The sequence below is a fragment of the Podarcis melisellensis genome (assembly GCF_964234715.1).
Source record: "Podarcis melisellensis genome assembly, chromosome: 5".
NCBI lineage: Eukaryota > Metazoa > Chordata > Lepidosauria > Squamata > Lacertidae > Podarcis > Podarcis melisellensis.
Window position 1 is genome coordinate 80,545,848 of NC_138537.1, and position 17,722 is coordinate 80,563,569.

Consider the following 17,722-nt stretch of genomic DNA (forward strand, 5'->3'; position numbering starts at 1 on the left):
TGACGGGAGGCAGGAAACAGATGATTGCATAGAATATATGTGGTACTCCAAAAACCTATACGTTGCTCTGACAATAATCCCTTGCAGTGAGAGATAGATGTGCAATTCTGATGCCATAAAGAGCATTTAAATTGGTTTCTACAACCTTTCCTACATCCCTTTCCCCCCTTTCTTAGTGCTGTGTTCTGTGCTGAGGCAAGATTTGAATCATGCCTTTACATGTAAAGGAATATGGATAGCTTCGCAGTGTTCACTGCAGATGGGGGACATCCAGGGTTAATGTCAGCAAGGAAAAGGAGAGTGCTCTGTACTCTTGTGCAACTGACTCCCTCAACAAGGTGCCCTCCAGGTGATTTGAACTCTTCTGGGATAGCTCAGTTGGTGGAGCATGAGATTCTTAATCTCGGGGTTGTGGGTTCAAGACCCACCTTGCCCAAAGATTCCTGCATTGCAGGGGGTGGGACTAAATGAGCCTCATGGTCCCTTCCAACTCTACCATTCTGTGATTCTGTGGATTCCCATTGTCCCTGACCACTGGGCCACGCTGGCAGGGGCTCATGGGAGTTGTAGTCCAAAACATCTGGAGGACACCAAGATGGGGTTCTAATAATAATAATAATAATAATAATAATAATAATAATATCATCATCATCTAAGGATTCCCAGATCTAACTTTGGTGGCTCTCGACAATTTTGGTATTTCAACAGCCCACTTATCCTGAGAGTCTGGCAATATGCAAATATTTTAAATGGTAAACCATATTTTAAATGGTAAACCACATGGGAGACAGATTACTGTTAAACATTCACCCTTTGCCTTTTTAATTTGTATGTGGTACCCGGTGATTCTATGTGTTTTAAGAATTTGTGGCAATGATCAACATCGAATGTTCTTTAATCAGTGAGCAGCCGTCTGTAAAAGTTCTCTGTTCATCTCCTAACCTACAATGTTTAAAATGGCTGCATATTGCTATGGTTTCATGTGTCTTTGGAACAGAGCTGCATTTCAGTTCACATTTACATGAATGTATGCCTGTGCTTACCTTCCTTATGCAGAGACCCTTGGAAAAGCCCGACGGCCTGGATGTTTCTGATCAAAGTAAAGAACACCCTCAGCATCTCTGTGAGAAATGTAAAGTGTTGGGGTACTACTGCCGCCGTGTGCAATAAATCAACACAGGGATCACCTCTGCCACCACGATTTTAGATCCTCTGGCAGCAAGCAGTCAAAATGAAAGAGGAGGGGAGGAAGAAAGAACATCAGACAAGAACCCCAAACATCAATATTGCCTATCAACAAACTAATAATACGCCTTACCTTTAATAGAATGTAACCCTTTTCCTGTGTATGTGTATACGTGCAAGTTGTATTTATAGGACTATGGTGTGTTTATATATATATATATGAAACAGATGTTACTGATGTAGGGCACAAATCGTCAAGCACTGCTGCTGCTGTACAGCCGCCGTCCTTTCCTGTGAGTCTTGCAGAACAGCCTCACACAAGCCAGATTAAAACAGGTGGTGGTGGTGGTTGTGCAGTAGCAGTTTTTGCTGGGCTGTGCCCATCATGTTCATGATGAAATCACCGACGTGGTTTCTGTTGATTGTTTACACAGTTCCAATATCCTGCCCAGGTGAAACAGTATTGTTTGTCAAGAGAGGTATATAATAACGTCATGGCTTTTGCAGGCATTAGACAAAATGGGTGGAAATGTTAAATGTGGGTTCTAGCCAATGCCACAAACGATATATTTTTCTAATACAATGAGGGCTAAGCTAGAAAAAGGTGTGCATGTGCGTGTGCGTGGGAGGGGGGGGAATGTTCATTTTCCTTGACTTTAGGGTTGGTCTGAGAGTTGCATATGATTGCTTGCTTTCCAAGAGTCCAGGGCCACTGAAATGAGACTTTTGGTAGGCTTTTGATTAATAGAATCTTGAGGGTTAAAAAGAACAAGTGAATAATTGTTTGAGGGAGTGTTTTGCATGGAAGTATAATGGTAGAACAGGAAGGGTCGATCAGGAATTCATCTTTCTTAGCCAGTAGTCTTAAGCATGCTTCCTCAGAAGAAGTTCCGCTGAAATCTATAAGGCTACTTTTGAGCAAATGCGCTTAGGATGCATTTGTTGTTTCAGGGCGTTGTTGACCAATACCGTTCCCTTGTCACAATTTCTAAAGCTTCTCCTTCCTTTCTTTATGTACTTGCTATGCAAGTCGTGGCTGAAATTCCTACTGTTGTGAATGCCACATAACCAACCACGTTATATAGCCAACATGATAAATTCAACTTTCTTTGTCTCACCATAGCAGGCTATCCCAAGCCCTCCCTGCCCCATTATAATTCTCATTCACATACTCTGTAGTGCAGTTTGGCCCTTTGCTCCTTTTAGAGCAAAGACCCTACAGTTAGATTTTTCCTGTAGTGAAATGAGGTGTCACTAACTGATCTGCTCACACACTATGTTCAAGATGTACGTACTCTCCACATCTAAAGACACACATCAGCTCCCTAAACAATAGATAGTGGGAGCTTCCCTGTAACCCTTCAGAGGTTCCTAAACAAAAAATATTGTTGATGTATTCATTTATGAGCTCTGTTTGAACTGTGCTTGAGCCACACATGACTTAAAGACAGTGATGGCAGAGGGCAGGAATGAATAGACACTTGGGACTTGCCAAGCAATATGGCACCAACAATTTCACCTACATTATAAATGAAGGAAATTTCATACATTACACCCCTCAAGTAGATAGGGTCCACTGAAAATTGTTGTGGCATGGTGGTACTCTGCACAAAGCATGTTTGTAATCAAGCTCATCACAAAAAGGTGCCTGCAGAGCAATGTAATAGTTCAGAAGCTCTCCATGTTCACAACAGCAGACCCTATGATTTTGCAAAATGGTTATGGAGAATCCTCATGTGCCACTACGCCAAAGATTTTTGGTGGGGGCCATAACGCCTTAATCAGCCTTGAGCTTAGAACAGCAAAAAAGCATGATGGGAGTTTGGGACAAGGAACACCTCATTCACTTGCTTTCATCACTGCTTATAAGCTTCTATGTGGCCTACTTTTTGTTACACATAAGACCAAAAAAAGCTCAATCACAAGACTGAGCACCCAAACTGTTTAGATTACCCAAACCATACTGCATGTCGTTACAGGGTTGCTACTTCAACATCACTGCAGAATATATGCCAGTACAAATATTTAGGACCAGGGTGGGCAAAGGTAAATTTACTGTGAATCATGGGAGACATATTCTCCATACCTTAACTGAATATATATATATATATATATATATACTTGGGCCTACTTATTGTGTATTCAGTGACACTTTAAGGAAACAACTACACCAATTTCCAATTAAATATCAAATAATATATCTAAGTAGCCATAGGGATATCATAGGAATGCATAAAGGAAATTCCACTGCAAAGCTGTCCCTTCTTCCTATGTTCCAAAACATTAGTATATTAGTTTAGGGGAAATGTAATAATTGCACCAAGTGAGAGAATTTTCAAGTGTTATTTGTGAAGCACATATATTATTGGAGCTGCTCTAACTCCTTTCTGTATTATGTATTAAATTTAAGAGCTGGGATAAAGCAGTGACTGGACCATTTGCCTGCACAACCTGTTTCTACAGAGAATCACAGGTGGACTGTGGCTCTGGGTAGTATTCACTTGAGATGATCTTCAACGGGGATGTTTTGGTTCCTGGCAAAGCAGGATCATTTCTGTGTCAAATCATCTCATGTCAGATCAGCTAGGGAAGATGCCATGTTATCCATAAACACTTGCGGTGAGTATTTCTATCAGCAGTAGCAGTGAAGTGCTTCACTGATTATCATCATATATAAGAAAACAATACTTAAAAGATGTTTCACATCTGGAACCCAGAAGGGTAATAGTGGGCTGCAGCACAAAGAGAGTTTGGGCAGACCGTCAACCATCGTTGTAGTGGTCCAGAAGCTCTGGCTCCTTCCATTCCTGTTGTAAACACAGGAATTTGTCTTATGCTGAGTCAGGCTAGCAGCAACTCTCAAGGATCTCAGGCAGTAAACACTTTCCTCCAGACTTTTGCATATCCCCTACCACTGAGCTGTGGTCCCACCTGTGGGATGTGGGCCTAAAGGCAGGCAGTGGTTTTAAAAAGCATTGAAAGTGCTATGGTGGAGGTGTCTTTTTCACTGTTACCTTGGCCAAAGAGATGTTGCAGGTTTCTGAAGCACTATGAAACCTGCCAAACCTCTTTAACAAAACTGGATACACGATGAGAAGTGATGCTTCTCATACCGCCACCAACACTCTGAAAATAATTGCTGTGTATCCTGGTTCCATGCCACAGTGGTTAGGAGCAGAGGACACCAGCACTTAAGTACAGCAGCAAGTCAATCTGAAGCTGAATGTGGCAGAGCTCTTAAAGAAACAGGTGCACTCTTTCTAAATCCATTAGTAGAAGCCCTATTCCAGTAACAAATTTCGTTGTGAACCTGTCATGATGTTGCCGAAAACATAAATTCCTTTTATTTTCCTAATGTCCATTAAGCAAATAAGTGTCATATGGATGGCAGGCAGTATTCATTCAGAATCTGTGGAAATTAATTAACTTAATTTAAATAGTTTATAGCACCATCTAGCAGCACTGCGTGTGACTGTGCCTCAGTATCTCTGGGCTAGATCCTGCAATAATGACTGATTTTATTAAATTTGACAAGTCATATATTCTCCCTAGGGCTCAATAAAATGGGTGTAACATGAATCACCATGCCTACCTTCTGTGGGTATTATGAATTCTGTCAAATACAAGTGTAGAGCCAGTGTGGCTTTTGTTTTCAAATATAGTTCCCTGAGTGACTTATGAGTGACTCAGTGACCACTTGAAGATATGGTGATTATACAAAAGCAAGGGATCAGGCCATTTCTGCATCAGATATTGTTTACATGAGCAGTTAGCCTGAGACAGAAACCCCTGAACTTCTTTCTCTGCTTTGTTTACATGATCAAGGGGCCGATCAAAAGCAGAAAGAAGCAGAAAACAAGGAAGACTGCCCCTGTATAAAAAGTTCTAACTTTCCTTCCATTTCATTGCCAGATTAAGTGACTGTGTAAAGAACAGTACAGTGCTCCTTATCTTGGGCATGTGGAGGTGAGTGGTGGCATTTAAAAACTTGAACTTTTAGTGTTAATTCTGTTTCACTCTTGCAAGAGAGTTAACAATATGGTTACAAAAGAGCCATATGTTACATCATATACAGTATTTCTCTTTTACCACTTATATGTTAGCAGTAATATCTCCATATCTAATAAGGAAAAGTGAAATATGAACTAAGACAGCTTGTAACTGGGGTTGCAATGCCCAACTTTTCTCAGAAAACAATCTGTCTCTTTTTAAGAAATACATTTCTAGTGCAAATTTAGTGCTGTTACATCACATCCACTTGCAGAAAATGCCAAAAATACGCTTTGTAAACAACACACCTGGAAAATCTAGAAGTTCTTTTTCAGCATGTGCTAAAAAATAATGGGCAGTTTGCACACTTCTTTTTTACATATGAAGATAAGCCATTCCTGTAGGTACATGTGCAGGATTATTTTGACTGGTATATAAAGACGCTTCTAAATTTGACTTCTTTCAGCAGCACATAGAGCAGTCTTAAAAACCACTCTGGAGCTGCCGCCTCTCCCCCCCTCTAATATTCAGTAGTGGCTTTTCAGGGGGTACTAAGTGCTGATTTTGGAAGGCCCATCTGAAAAGATGTTGTGCATATTCACTCCTGTGAATTGGCAACTCGCAGGTCTCCAGCAACTCTCCTACCAGCGCCAAGGTTACATTTACCTCTGGTATGTGGAGGCACTGGCTTTCCAACAAATGTGCCAACGACAAAATAAAATATAGAGATCTATGCATGAAAAGTGCCATGCTTTATGTGTCACAGAACCACCTGCTGTTCCATGTAACCCCTGTTTGTGTAAAATCTTTTTGAGCCTAATTGATTGAACCTGGAAATTCCAGTGAAAATGAAATGTGAGTTTAGGATTATGGAGTTAGATTCCTCCCCCTCCCAAACTAGTTGTAACTAAAGCAGTAGCATGATCCAACCAAAGCGAAGCACTTTTTAGGTCCCATCCATTTCAATGGCAAAGTTAAGCACATCAGGGGATAGGCCAGAGCGCAGACCTTATGGGTTGCATGCCTAAGATTCTAGGATAAATATCTGGCACCTTTAAAAAAGGGTTCTCTGATAGCAGGGCTGGGAAATGACCCACCACATTGGAGAACTACTGCCTGGCAGAATAGAGGGCTCTTATTTTGGTGGGCCAACTATTTGGTTTTGTATGAGGCAACTCCCAAGACCTGTTGTAATCAGTGGGACTTAGAAGTGCTTGCCTTTGGCTACATGGTGCCCACTACGTTGTTCTAGACATTATTCAGGCTTCTGATCATGCAAGTGCTAAGTCATGCTCATGTAAACCTTGTTAAAATTTAAGCAAGCAGATATCGGGTTTTAATTCAGACTTAACGGAATGATCCACACTGTCATTCTTTAAGGCAGTGTGTGTATGTGTATATATATATATGTATGATCTCAGTGCCTATCTGTTTTATGTCTACAAAAACCACTGCCTCTGGAAGTATTGTTGAATGGCTGTAGCACTCAGTAAGACGACTGAAATTGTAGCTATACAAATGAAGGTTTGTGTTTTCTTAGGATGAATATCAAAGGGACAATCGTGTGCAGTTAATAGATGTAGTCAATTGATATTACTGTTTACCCCTGTTATGAAATATTTTACAGTTTTACTTGCAGATGTGTATTTATCTTGAGTTATACTTGACATAGAGTTCCTTTCTTCTTTTTAATACTGTGTGTGTATTTTTGGGGGAAAAACTTTTTAGGTGTTTAAATTTTTGAATGGTTACAAATATTTCTTTGTAATACTGAATTGTTATCTGGAAACTCTTTGCAGTAACCTTTTTTTGTATATATTTGAGGGCCTTTTTTTAAAAAAAACTATTGTTTGTTCTGTTTGGGTTTTTTAAAAAGTGTTTTTACAACTCTGAAGCTTTCAAAAAGGGCCTTGGATTTTTTTACTAGAATACTAACAGAGCTAAGAGTTTTCTTAAGTATTATACAAAATTAAGGGTGTATCCTCAAGAAAATATTTATGAAAGGAATTTGCTTTTTTGCTTTTGCTTTTTTCTTTTTTTTACAATGCTTTTGTCTGTATAAAGTATGCAACAGAACTACATTAAGAAGGAAATATTGTCTACATAGAATATTATATGAAAGTTGGTACATAATTCTGACATGAAGAAAAAAAAACCCTTGCAATTCTTTAAGCCATATTGTTGTTGTTTTTGTTGTTGTTTTCATTTGGATGAAAATATCAGTATTAAGTAACCAGTATATTATTCAGGTGTTTAGAACTTATATTAATATGCTTATTCGGTTTATTTATATGTGTATTTTGAAAAGTATTGCCTTTTTAGAGAAGCTATAACTGATTTGGTAAGAATCAGATGTTACACTATCACTTTATGACCTTGTGAAAGACACACTTGTTTATAGCCCACTCCCCAAACTTATGCTTAGGATGGGGCTATAATGACTTCTACGTCGGCACAGTTTTATAGTAGCATAGCAGGGACTCCGGTGCAAAGAGTTAGATTTGAAGTGCAAATGCTCAAAGGACTTATTCACACATTATGTTTTTCAGGTGTACATCTAGTTTTTTAAAATAACCTACTGCATACCTTAACATGCAAGAGTAAATATGACAAACATGTAACATCATTTAGATTCGACAGCAGGGTTTGCTGCAGCTCCCTCGTTTTGTTGCAATGTAATGTGTGAAATGATCCAAAGAGTCCAGATTTGGCTTTCAGAAATTCTGTAACACGGTTATATTATCTGATTATTATTATTTTTACACTTTCTCTTCAGGGTGGGTGGGTGGGGTGAGACATTGTTTTGCTAAGGAAGGCTCGCAGCAGTTTGCAAAGACGCTGTGGGATTTGCGATGCCATGCTAGCAGTAAAACAATACAGTACTATCAATCAGTGGCCATAATCAAGAAAGAGTTAGATCGACACAAGCATTTTGTGTTTATTTTTTATTTAGAATTCATAAAATGATACAATATGCATGTGCACGTATTATATGCATCTTACGCTTTATGGTTTCACATAGCTCCATTATATTAAGATTGTTTGTGTGATTCTTAAACCATGCTAAAATAGGAGATAGGTTCAATCCTGTACTGGGCTTGTTTTTCCTTTACAAAGGTTATTTAGAGCAGCAATCACTACATTGTATAAAACTAACCCTTTTATCATATTAACGTCTACCAGTTTAGATTAGTTCAATTACTTATAAACTTAAAGAAAAAAACATCATAGCTGTACCCACAGACTTCTTTTCAGTTTCAGTCGTATAATTTTTCTCTTCTGTAACTGGTAATTAATTTGTACAGCTTAAAAATAATAATAATAATGATAACATTTCTATGGACATAGGCCCCAGGGGTGCCAGGCTTATTTCAGCCACGAAGGTGATAACTGGTTAGCTGGGTTGTTTAAAAGACTGTCAAACCTCTGTTGTGGATTGTCCATAAAATGGCATTCCGACATGTGCCTTATTTGCTGAATAGTATATGGCTTGCTTTTAGCATTATAGCAGTTTGATGCTGTATTAAAATACTGCAAAAACAAATGATAGTGTTCTCCAATTTGTTTCCTTCTGTGCCTCTTACATCTTTTATGCATTGGGACCATGCCTGAATCCAGACCTGGAGTTCAAGTTGGAGGAAGAAGCCCTGAGGTCACTTGGCAAGAACCATTTAGTGCAAAAAGTGGGAGAGTCCGCAATGTTGTGCAAGCTATTTTTGTTGTGCAAGTGGCAGCACAAGCAAAAGCAGCATAGCAGGACAAAACAGTATAGGATAGGTTAACACAGCACAGCACTTCTCCTGGCCCATGCTGGCTATTGGATTCAGTTGTGTTACAGTAAGAATTGTGCATGAGCACTCTCTGCAAAAAAAAGTACATCCCTCCCTTTTTTCATCTACACACACACACACACACAATGTGAACCTGCACAGCAGGGTTCTGTCATCTGAAGACACAGAGAAACCAAACCTCCTGTTTTTGCTCTTTTACATATAACACTTGAACCCATCTTGAATCTCTGGCTATACAATCTAGGACTGTCAATAAATAAATCAGGCTTTAACACCTCTGAGTTGGTTCAATCTCAGCTGAATGGATCCACAACTACACTCTCGGCTTGGTCTCGTCATTCCTAAGTGGGACAGAAGAATATATCTTTAAACCTGAAGTTAATTATGCAGGCAAAATTAGGGCTTGAAATTAAGTTAATAACTCGTTGCATTTGCGGTTTTCGCTGCCTCTTATCTTTGCCTGCTTCCTTCACAGGGAAGTGAAATACTAGCCAGAATCAGATAACGTGTAGTTTGTAAGTAGATACATGTGGAGATACTTATTCAGTGAATTCAGCAATAACAAAAAGTGAACCGATGAAGCACTTTCCTCCCTACTCTCACTCTGTACATAGTGGAGAAGACAATAGCTGGACAATGTCTGGGGTGAGTGCAGGATTTTTATACTGTGACAGGAGGCGGGAAATTTTCCAGAATGGAAAACTGCTATATTTTTCTGAGGAAAAATTCCAATTTCTAATAATTAAAGTTAAATGAAATTAATTTGTAACACAATCAGTGGATATAGCACTATTCAAACCAGGCAATTTCTTCTTTTTTCAAGTGGCTCACCCTAGAAAGTGTGTGAGCATATATAAGATCATGGCTGAATTTGTTGAAATTTGTATGTTAAACAGTTTTCACTTCCTTCATTTTTTCCCTTAGAAATAAGATTATGCAACATATAAATGTATACCCCTGACTTTCAGGAACATCTTTGGACTGAAAGAAGAAGATTTCTAGTTGCTGTACTATGAGCAGCTGTGTATAAGCGGTGATGCAGGGTGAATGGTTTTCTAAAATGGAAAAATCCTCAATATTTTATTTTTCTGCTGAAGTCTTTTTCACTTTTAGAAATGCATTCTTTCATGAAATCAGTTAGTGACATAATGACTGAACCACCTTGGAAGTCAAACTGGGCAAATCAAATGAATACAGTATTAATCAAATCCGTAATCAAGAGTGGCAAATAACTTTTTTAGGTGACTGTCCTTAGGAAGTACATGTACAAGGCACAATCCAACCGTTTTAGGGGCTCCACTCCAGATTTGTGTAGGGTTTACTCCTTAGCCCAGGCTTCCTCCAGATGTTTCTGGCCTACAACTCCCATGATCTCTAGCTAGCAGGACCAGTGGTCAGGGATGCTGGGAATTGTAGTCTCAAAACATCTGGAGGGCCAAGGTTGAGGAAGCCTGCCTTAGCCCTTTCTTCTCCCGAAGTTATCTGGCAAGGCAGTGAAGGTTTAACAGCTGAGTTTTCCTCTTCCTACCCCTAGATGGGCTGCCCAGGTTGATGAGTTCCATCTGCCCCTACACAGAATTTTATTGTCTTTCTTCAACAAGAACAGAACAACAGGAAACTCCTGACTCCACACAGATACCATTCAGTGCAGTAAAAGGTAAAGGTAAAGGACCGCTGGATGGTTAAGTCCGGTCAAAGGCAACTATGGGGTGCAGCGCTCATCTCGCTTTCAGGCCAAGGGAACCGGTGTTTGTCTACAGACAGCTTTTCGAGTCATGTGGTCAGCATGACTAAACCACTTCTGGCACAACGGAACACCATGGCGGAAACCAGAGCACATGGAAACGCCATTTACCTTCCTGCCACAGCGGCACCTATTCATCTACTTGCACTGGTATGCTTTGAACTGCTAGGTTGGCAGAAGCTAGGACAGAGCAAAGGGAGCTCAGCCCGTCATGCAGATTCGAACTGCTGACCTTCTGATCAGCAAGCTGAAGGGGCTCAGTGGTTTAGACTACAGCACCACCCGCTAGTGACTAAACTATATAATGAAACTATCCACACAGCTGTAAGTAGGTAGGTAGGTAGACATTTATTAAATTTGTATACTACCCTTCTACCCAAGGAGCCCGGTGACACATAAACATTATATCATGTGCAATATGAATTGTACTACACTTCAGGCACACCCTTATGCGGTTCAAAAACATTGGACTGTGATTCATTGGGCCCTCTGATATGCTTCCAGCATATAACCCTTTTTAAGATAAATGACTATTTATAAGTTGTTTATTACATTTATACCCCACATTTCCTCAGAAAGCTGGGTCCCTTCCCTCCCCATTTTTTACCTGTGAAATAGGTTGGGCTGAGAGGCTGTGTCAGACCCAGGTCACCCAGTGAGTTTCATGGCTGAGCAGGAATTTGAACACACTGCTATCCGACACTGGATTTCATGACTAATCATCATCATCATCATCATATATTATCTCATGACTAATATCAATATAAAGTAACATTAGAAACAACCTAAGAGGCAAGGCAGTAAGTTATGAGGGGTGCAGGAGAGTTCAGCCAATGGAAGCAACATCTTAAAAGGAAGCAACAGTCTGGAGTCGGGCTGAAGTTCCTGACAGGAATTCTTTATCAGGGAACAAAAATAAGATGCTGGTTGTTAGTTTTACACAGAGAGATTGTTGCCAGTTTCCTTTCCACCAGACCTAGCCAGTGAACCCAGAACTTCCTTTGTAAGGCAACCAATGAAGATCATTTCTCATGTTACAGTTTGAAGGCTGCCCTAAGTCACTCCCAGATTTTAAAAATTCAATCCTTCTGTATCTGTCTGAAGGACTGTGTTTAGCCTTAAGAACGTTCCTAGGAGGTGCAGAATAATCTCTGGAGTTTCACTGCTTATGGAGTTCCACTCCAGCGTGGCTGCTTATGTTGTCATTCAGCAAGTATAATTTATTCTTAGATGCCAGACTAATGGATGAGAATCATTCTGTCCCTCTAAATAACCATACAGGGCTTTCTATAAATAGAGTTGTTTGAGTTGCTTTTTTTCCAGATGTCCATCATGCATTTGGAAATAGTGTGCAGGAACTGTTATCTCAGATTAAAAATTCCGGAACAAAATTATTAAAATGGAAACATTGTGGGGTATGTGTGTAATACAGGCACAGGCAAACTCGGCCCTCCAGATGTTTTGGGACTACAACTCCATCATCCCTGACCACTGGTCCTGTTAGCTAGGGATGATAGGAGCTGTAGTCCCAAAACATCTGGAGAGCCAAGTTTGAGGAAGCCTGGTGTAATACATGCATTGTTAAATCTGCTGCTAGATCACATTGGGCATAGCCAAAAATTCTACATGGCCACTTCAGTAAACAGTGGATACGTGAAGAAATACCACAAAATAATTAAATGTGTCCTTGCTCATAACAAATAAGTGTACCCTCATCCAAAATATGCTCTTGCTTAAATTAGCTCCTTCCTTAGTTAATCAACCTATCAATCAAACCAACAGCCCCACTAAAAGGAAATAGTCCACTGCAGAAAAGCTAATTCCACTTCTACAAGTATTTATCTTGTAGCTGATAATGCATTGCTGGTTCTGAAGTCAGGTGCCACAACATATATGAATATATGAAACTGCCTTAACCGGTCCTTCTAGCCCACTATTGTCCACTAAGAAATGCTTCTCCAAAAGTCTCAGGCACTTTTCTTTCCTAGCTCTACTTAACTGAGATTCTGTTACCTGGAGCAACCAGGGATGTAACCTTTGGTACATGAAGCATTTTTTTCTCACTTTGATTTAGGTTCAGTATAAGACAGGCAATAATTAGATCCCTAGCCCGGATCTAAAATTACCTCAGTTGACTCCTACTTTCTTTCATCAACCGCAAAACAGACCACAAAAAGATGACAATTTCTTTGGTGGTTTTGGTGAGGCTAAATTGACAGAATAAACCAAAGTTTGCCAACATCTACTATGCTGTTACCACAACCATTTCCTGTTTTAAGGACAAAAGGAAGTCATGGTGTCTTGTCACACAACACCACTTTGTAGAAAGAGCTGACAAACGCTTAATTAGTGGCAGCTGCATTCTAAGTCTTCCTGACCAATAAATTACTAATATACGTTGATCCTGAAAAATATCCTTATTTATGGTCTGAATGATCAATGTAATAATAATAATGATTTTTTTTATTTATACCCCGCCTATCTGGCTGGGTTTCCCCAGCCCCTGTGGCCGGCTTACAACATATGCGTGTTTTTAGATGCCCACCTTCCTAAATAATCTACTCATCTCGGCAGTTATCCATTAGGTTGGATTCAGCATACATACTCCAGAACCCTGGACAGGATTGTGTTTGCTGTCTTAATTCTCAAAGCATGCAGACTGAAAGTGTGTCATGTGGGGAAATGAACCCTCCCTGCCCACCCTTTCTCCTTGCAACCAATTTTCAAAAGCCTTTTCTCATGAGGCTGCCGGTCCGAAAATGAAGTAAGTCCCGTTGGGGGAACAACGGCTTTTTTAAAAGTGGACAGTGAGAAGAGGGTTCATCTCACTCACTCACTCACTTTGAACCCCTCTCCTATTATTATTATTATTATTATTATTATTATTATTATTATTATTATTATTATTTGGGGGGGACTCTTTTCCGTCTGAGGCCCACATTCCCTTCCGAGCAACTTTCCACAGCTAGACATAAAAGTGGACCAAGCAATGAATACCTGTTTTACTTTTGTATACTAGGCTATTTTCTGCATGCAATCACACACACACACACACACACACACACACACACACAGTCATCTCTATCCTTCGTCCAAGCAAGCGAGAGGCATTATTAGAGCTAAAGGACACATCCAAGCCACACAAAAAAGCTTCAAAGCAGGGGCAGCGAGGCCTGTGGCCTAGAGACCTCTGAGGCCTGTGGCCTGGAGACCCATTTGTGGCCTCTGGAGACTGCTGGGAGCCAGATAGGCTTAGAGGGACAACATTCAGCCCCTGCATCTGAGGCTCCACATCTCTATTACAGAGAACCAGGTGAACCCAGGTGTGGCTCGCTGATGCTGAGTTGGAAAGCCACGACAACCTCCTTTACAATGACTTCACGCGACTCCTCTCCCAAGGGCTCTTTCTTGTGCCGCTCAATCCCATTTTTCAGTTCCTCCCTTTTTCATTCCACGCATACACCCACCTGCTGCCAACTGGAAATAACTCCTGGACTCTCCTCTCCTCCTACAGGAGTACAGTGAGGTAGTACATAGCAAAGAAAATGGCTTCAAGTTGCAAGAAAGGAGATTCTGACTAAGGAAGAACTTTCTGATGGTAAGAGACGTTTTACAGTGGGACAGCCTCCCTCGGAATACGGTGGACTCTCCTACCTTGAAGGTTTTCAAGCAGGGGTTGGGTGGCCATCTGTCATGTATGGTTTAGCTGAGATTCCTTTAGCTGAGATTCCTGCATTGAAGGGGGGTTGGACTAGATGACCCTTGGGGTTCCTCCCAGCTCTACAGTTCTATGATTCTGTGGCCTGTGGGCATGTACAAAGTCTCTTTTCCTCACCCCGCTGCTGCTTGCCCTCATGACAGTGCTCCCAAATAAGCCTCAGCCCTGATGCCTCTCTCTTTGAGGAACCATTGTATAAATATAAATATATAAATATAAATATAAATGAAGGTCAATTAGACAAGTAAAACTTTTGTGGAATTAAGCACTTGTTGCTACTTCCTCTGAGCATTTTTAAAAACACAGTTATGACCTTCCCAACATTTGGAGACAAGTTCAAAATGTTCATAGCTTTGAAAAGGAAGATCAGTCCTACATAGGGACAGAGATAGGGATTACTAAGGTTTGATTTGGAGACAAGTTCAAAATGTTCAATAGCTTTGAAAAGGAAGATCAGTCCTACATAGGGACAGAGATAGGGATTACTAAGGTTTCATTCTATTGGCCTATTGGCACAATAATCATATAGCTCTAAATCCACCTCTCAAGTACCATTTTTTTCTCCACAGGGTGGGGATAATCCCATCATCACAACCTTGTGAATTAGGATAGACTGAGAGGTTCAGTTTTATACTGCTTTGACTCTTTTGGATGCCTCCCCAGGACCTTTTTGGTGAAGTGGCAAAAATGTATGTTATCCCAAATTATGTCTTAAAGGTACCTGTACTTTAATTTCTTTTCAGCAGAGCCAACTGCACTTCTCCAAATGTTGTGATGCAGTTCGCCAACCATAAAATGTGCACAGAAATACAAACGTTAGGGTAAAGTGCACTAAAAATGTGCATTGGTGAAAATAGCATACAAAGGTGTGTTGTATATGGGGAAATTACTTGCAAAGGTGCAACTATTAGGCAACGTTGGATTCAAAGACGTGTGCATTAGGAGGAGAAATGTGTGTGAAAATAACATTAAAAAGGCTGTGTGGTTTTCTTATTTTTAAAGTCACAAACTAATGAGGAAAGAAGACTGGAAGAACAAGAAACAGAGAGAAACCAAAACTGACAAATTTGTCCTTCCTTTGAGTTCAATGGGGCCTACTCCCAGGTGTGTTGCCTGCACATATTAGTGCGCCCAGTCTCAGTAAATATCTCCTCAAAAACTGACTATACATGAGAGACTGTTTGATCCTCCAGCTCCATTCCTGTCTGACGCTGCATTCTTAATGGGGTGGGTGGCAAGGAAGTATGACCGTTTTGTGGCCCTCTTTCCTTTTCTGCTCTTGCGGATGTGGCAGCCATTTTGTGTTTTGCTACTCACCCCATGGCAGCCATGTTGTGACTGCCGCAAATGACACTTTCTCAAAATTCTAAATGTGTCTACTGGCCCAAAAAGGTCGGTGACACCTGGCATATAGGATTGCAGGATAAAGTTGCAAAGCTTTGGACAATTACTTGGGAATCCCATTGAACACGGCAGACCTCCAGAGTTACACTGCTCTTGCAAGTAGCCTGCTTGTCTGAGCGGTTTTAGGCATCTTGGCCACAGGGTCATATTTTCAGAACCAGCTGCTGACTCTGGAACAGGAGCATTAGCTCTAACCGGCTTTTTTAACCTCTGAAGATCACATCTTGGTTTCCATAGGATGAAACACAGCTGCTGCTGTGCCCGCCCCATTCCATTCATTGGCTATTAACAACCTGCAGTTAATGTAAACTTGGTTCATGTTGTTTTTTAGAATGTGGGCCCCTAAAAAAGTAGCCTGAATTTCATATCAGGCAGTCAACTGGGTTAGAATAATATTGCCGCAGCAGGCCACTGCTGACTAAGAATGCTTTGCTTAGCAGGGCCCCAGGTTGTTCCCATCTCAGTGATGTCATTTGTTATCCTGTGTGTTTTTATCTTAATTATTTGCCTTCTTCTCCTGTTGCCTCCCGCCCCCAACTCCACATTTCTGTGTGTATCGTACTGTCAATCATTCCTGGCAAACCCTGGCAGGCAAGCGTGCTTTTCAGGATAATAAATGAATATATTTTTAATGACATTTACTGGAAATAAGATAATGAAACCAGAGCCCCAATTCACAAGGAGCATGTTCCCTTTGCTCAGTCTGTCTTTGCTTACATCAAACAAGGCAGCAGTCTTGCTCTGGAATGCAATCGTAACTGTACATGCTTGGAAGTAAGCCCAAGACCCTCTGAGAGATCTCTGGGGCCCTGCTCCTCCTTTGCTGTTTCTGCCTCTTTACTCGCCCTCTCAAGCATGTGAGTAGTGAAAAGAACAAGGAGAAAGAGCAGATGCTCCTGCTTCTCTTCGTATATTCTTTTGGATAGTGGTGCAGATAGGCCTGGCCCTACCATTAGGCAAAGTGAGGCAACTGCCTTAGGTGACAGATTATGTAGGAGATGGGGGGGGGGGGACAGCAGTTCCTGCCTGTTTCTCCTAGGCCTTGCCTGCTATTACTGTGTTACCAATTGGGTTCGGGGAGAAATTTTATTCAATTCACATTAAAACATGAATCCATCAAATTCATACTTTCTGAAGCACAGCCATCCTTAGAAACTCACACTCATCTGAATTTTGTGATGCAGTTTTTCAACCAATGTTTACAAAAAGTGTGCACAAAAATGAGTATCTCAGTGAAAATAACATAAACATGCATTGATTTAGCAAATTCGCTTGTAAAAATATGTACATTAGTCAAACGACATAACAAAATGTGTTTCTCACACTAAAATGTTGATCCTTTTGATGAGGGGAGAATCTTTACAAATTTACAAATTTCTTCAGAAATTTGGAGAGCTGAATTGAAGGTGGGAATCTGGCAGACCTGAAATTGGCAGATCCTTCTATCTCTAGCTACCAAACAGCTTGCCTCTGGCCACCTAGTCTGGCCTGCTGCCTCAGATATCTCATAGGTATCTCATAGACTCATAGAGTTGGAAGGGACCCTGAGGATCATAGAGTCCAACCCCCTGCAATGCAGCTGTCCCTTAAAAGGATTGAACCTATAACCTTTGTGCTGTCAGCATCACAATCTAATGATAGGAGGGTTCTATCCTGTCATTAGCGCTCAGCCCAGCCAGCTTGTTTATGTGGAATGGGGATGGGGCACCCTCTTGTCCCTTGCTTTAGGCAGTAAAATGGCCAGCCCTGTGTGCAGATTGGTCCCAAGACGGAAGTGCAAGCAAATGAGCATTTGAGACTGTGGCAAAGACATGGGCCCGCTGAGCAAGGTGCATTTATTACAGTGCATGTACAGCCACAGTGCAAAAGCCATTCATTTATTTTAAGTAC

General features: G+C 40.8%; 1 protein-coding gene and 1 long non-coding RNA gene across 3 annotated transcripts in view; both read left to right on the forward strand.

Annotated features, from left to right (window-relative positions):
- ZCCHC24 (zinc finger CCHC-type containing 24) overlaps nt 1-8,715 on the forward strand; it is a 110,345-nt gene extending 101,630 nt beyond the window's left edge. The window contains exons 4-5 of one of the 2 annotated variants that reach the window (XR_014168833.1): nt 1,057-2,360; nt 2,399-8,715. Coding sequence is in view for 1 of the 2 variants with exons in the window: in XM_081913835.1 (XP_081769961.1) it covers nt 1,057-1,170 (114 nt within the window). In the remaining variant the exon portion in view is untranslated. Of the gene's footprint in view, nt 1-1,056 lie in introns of both variants that reach the window. The other variant, XM_081913835.1, reaches the window with a different exon arrangement.
- Nucleotides 8,716-13,619: 4,904 nt separating this feature from the next.
- Nucleotides 13,620-17,722, forward strand: part of LOC309371227 — a 29,946-nt gene continuing 25,843 nt past the window's right edge. The window contains exon 1 of the long non-coding RNA XR_014168941.1: nt 13,620-14,308. This is a non-coding gene — a long non-coding RNA (uncharacterized lncRNA). The remainder of the gene's footprint in view (nt 14,309-17,722) is intronic.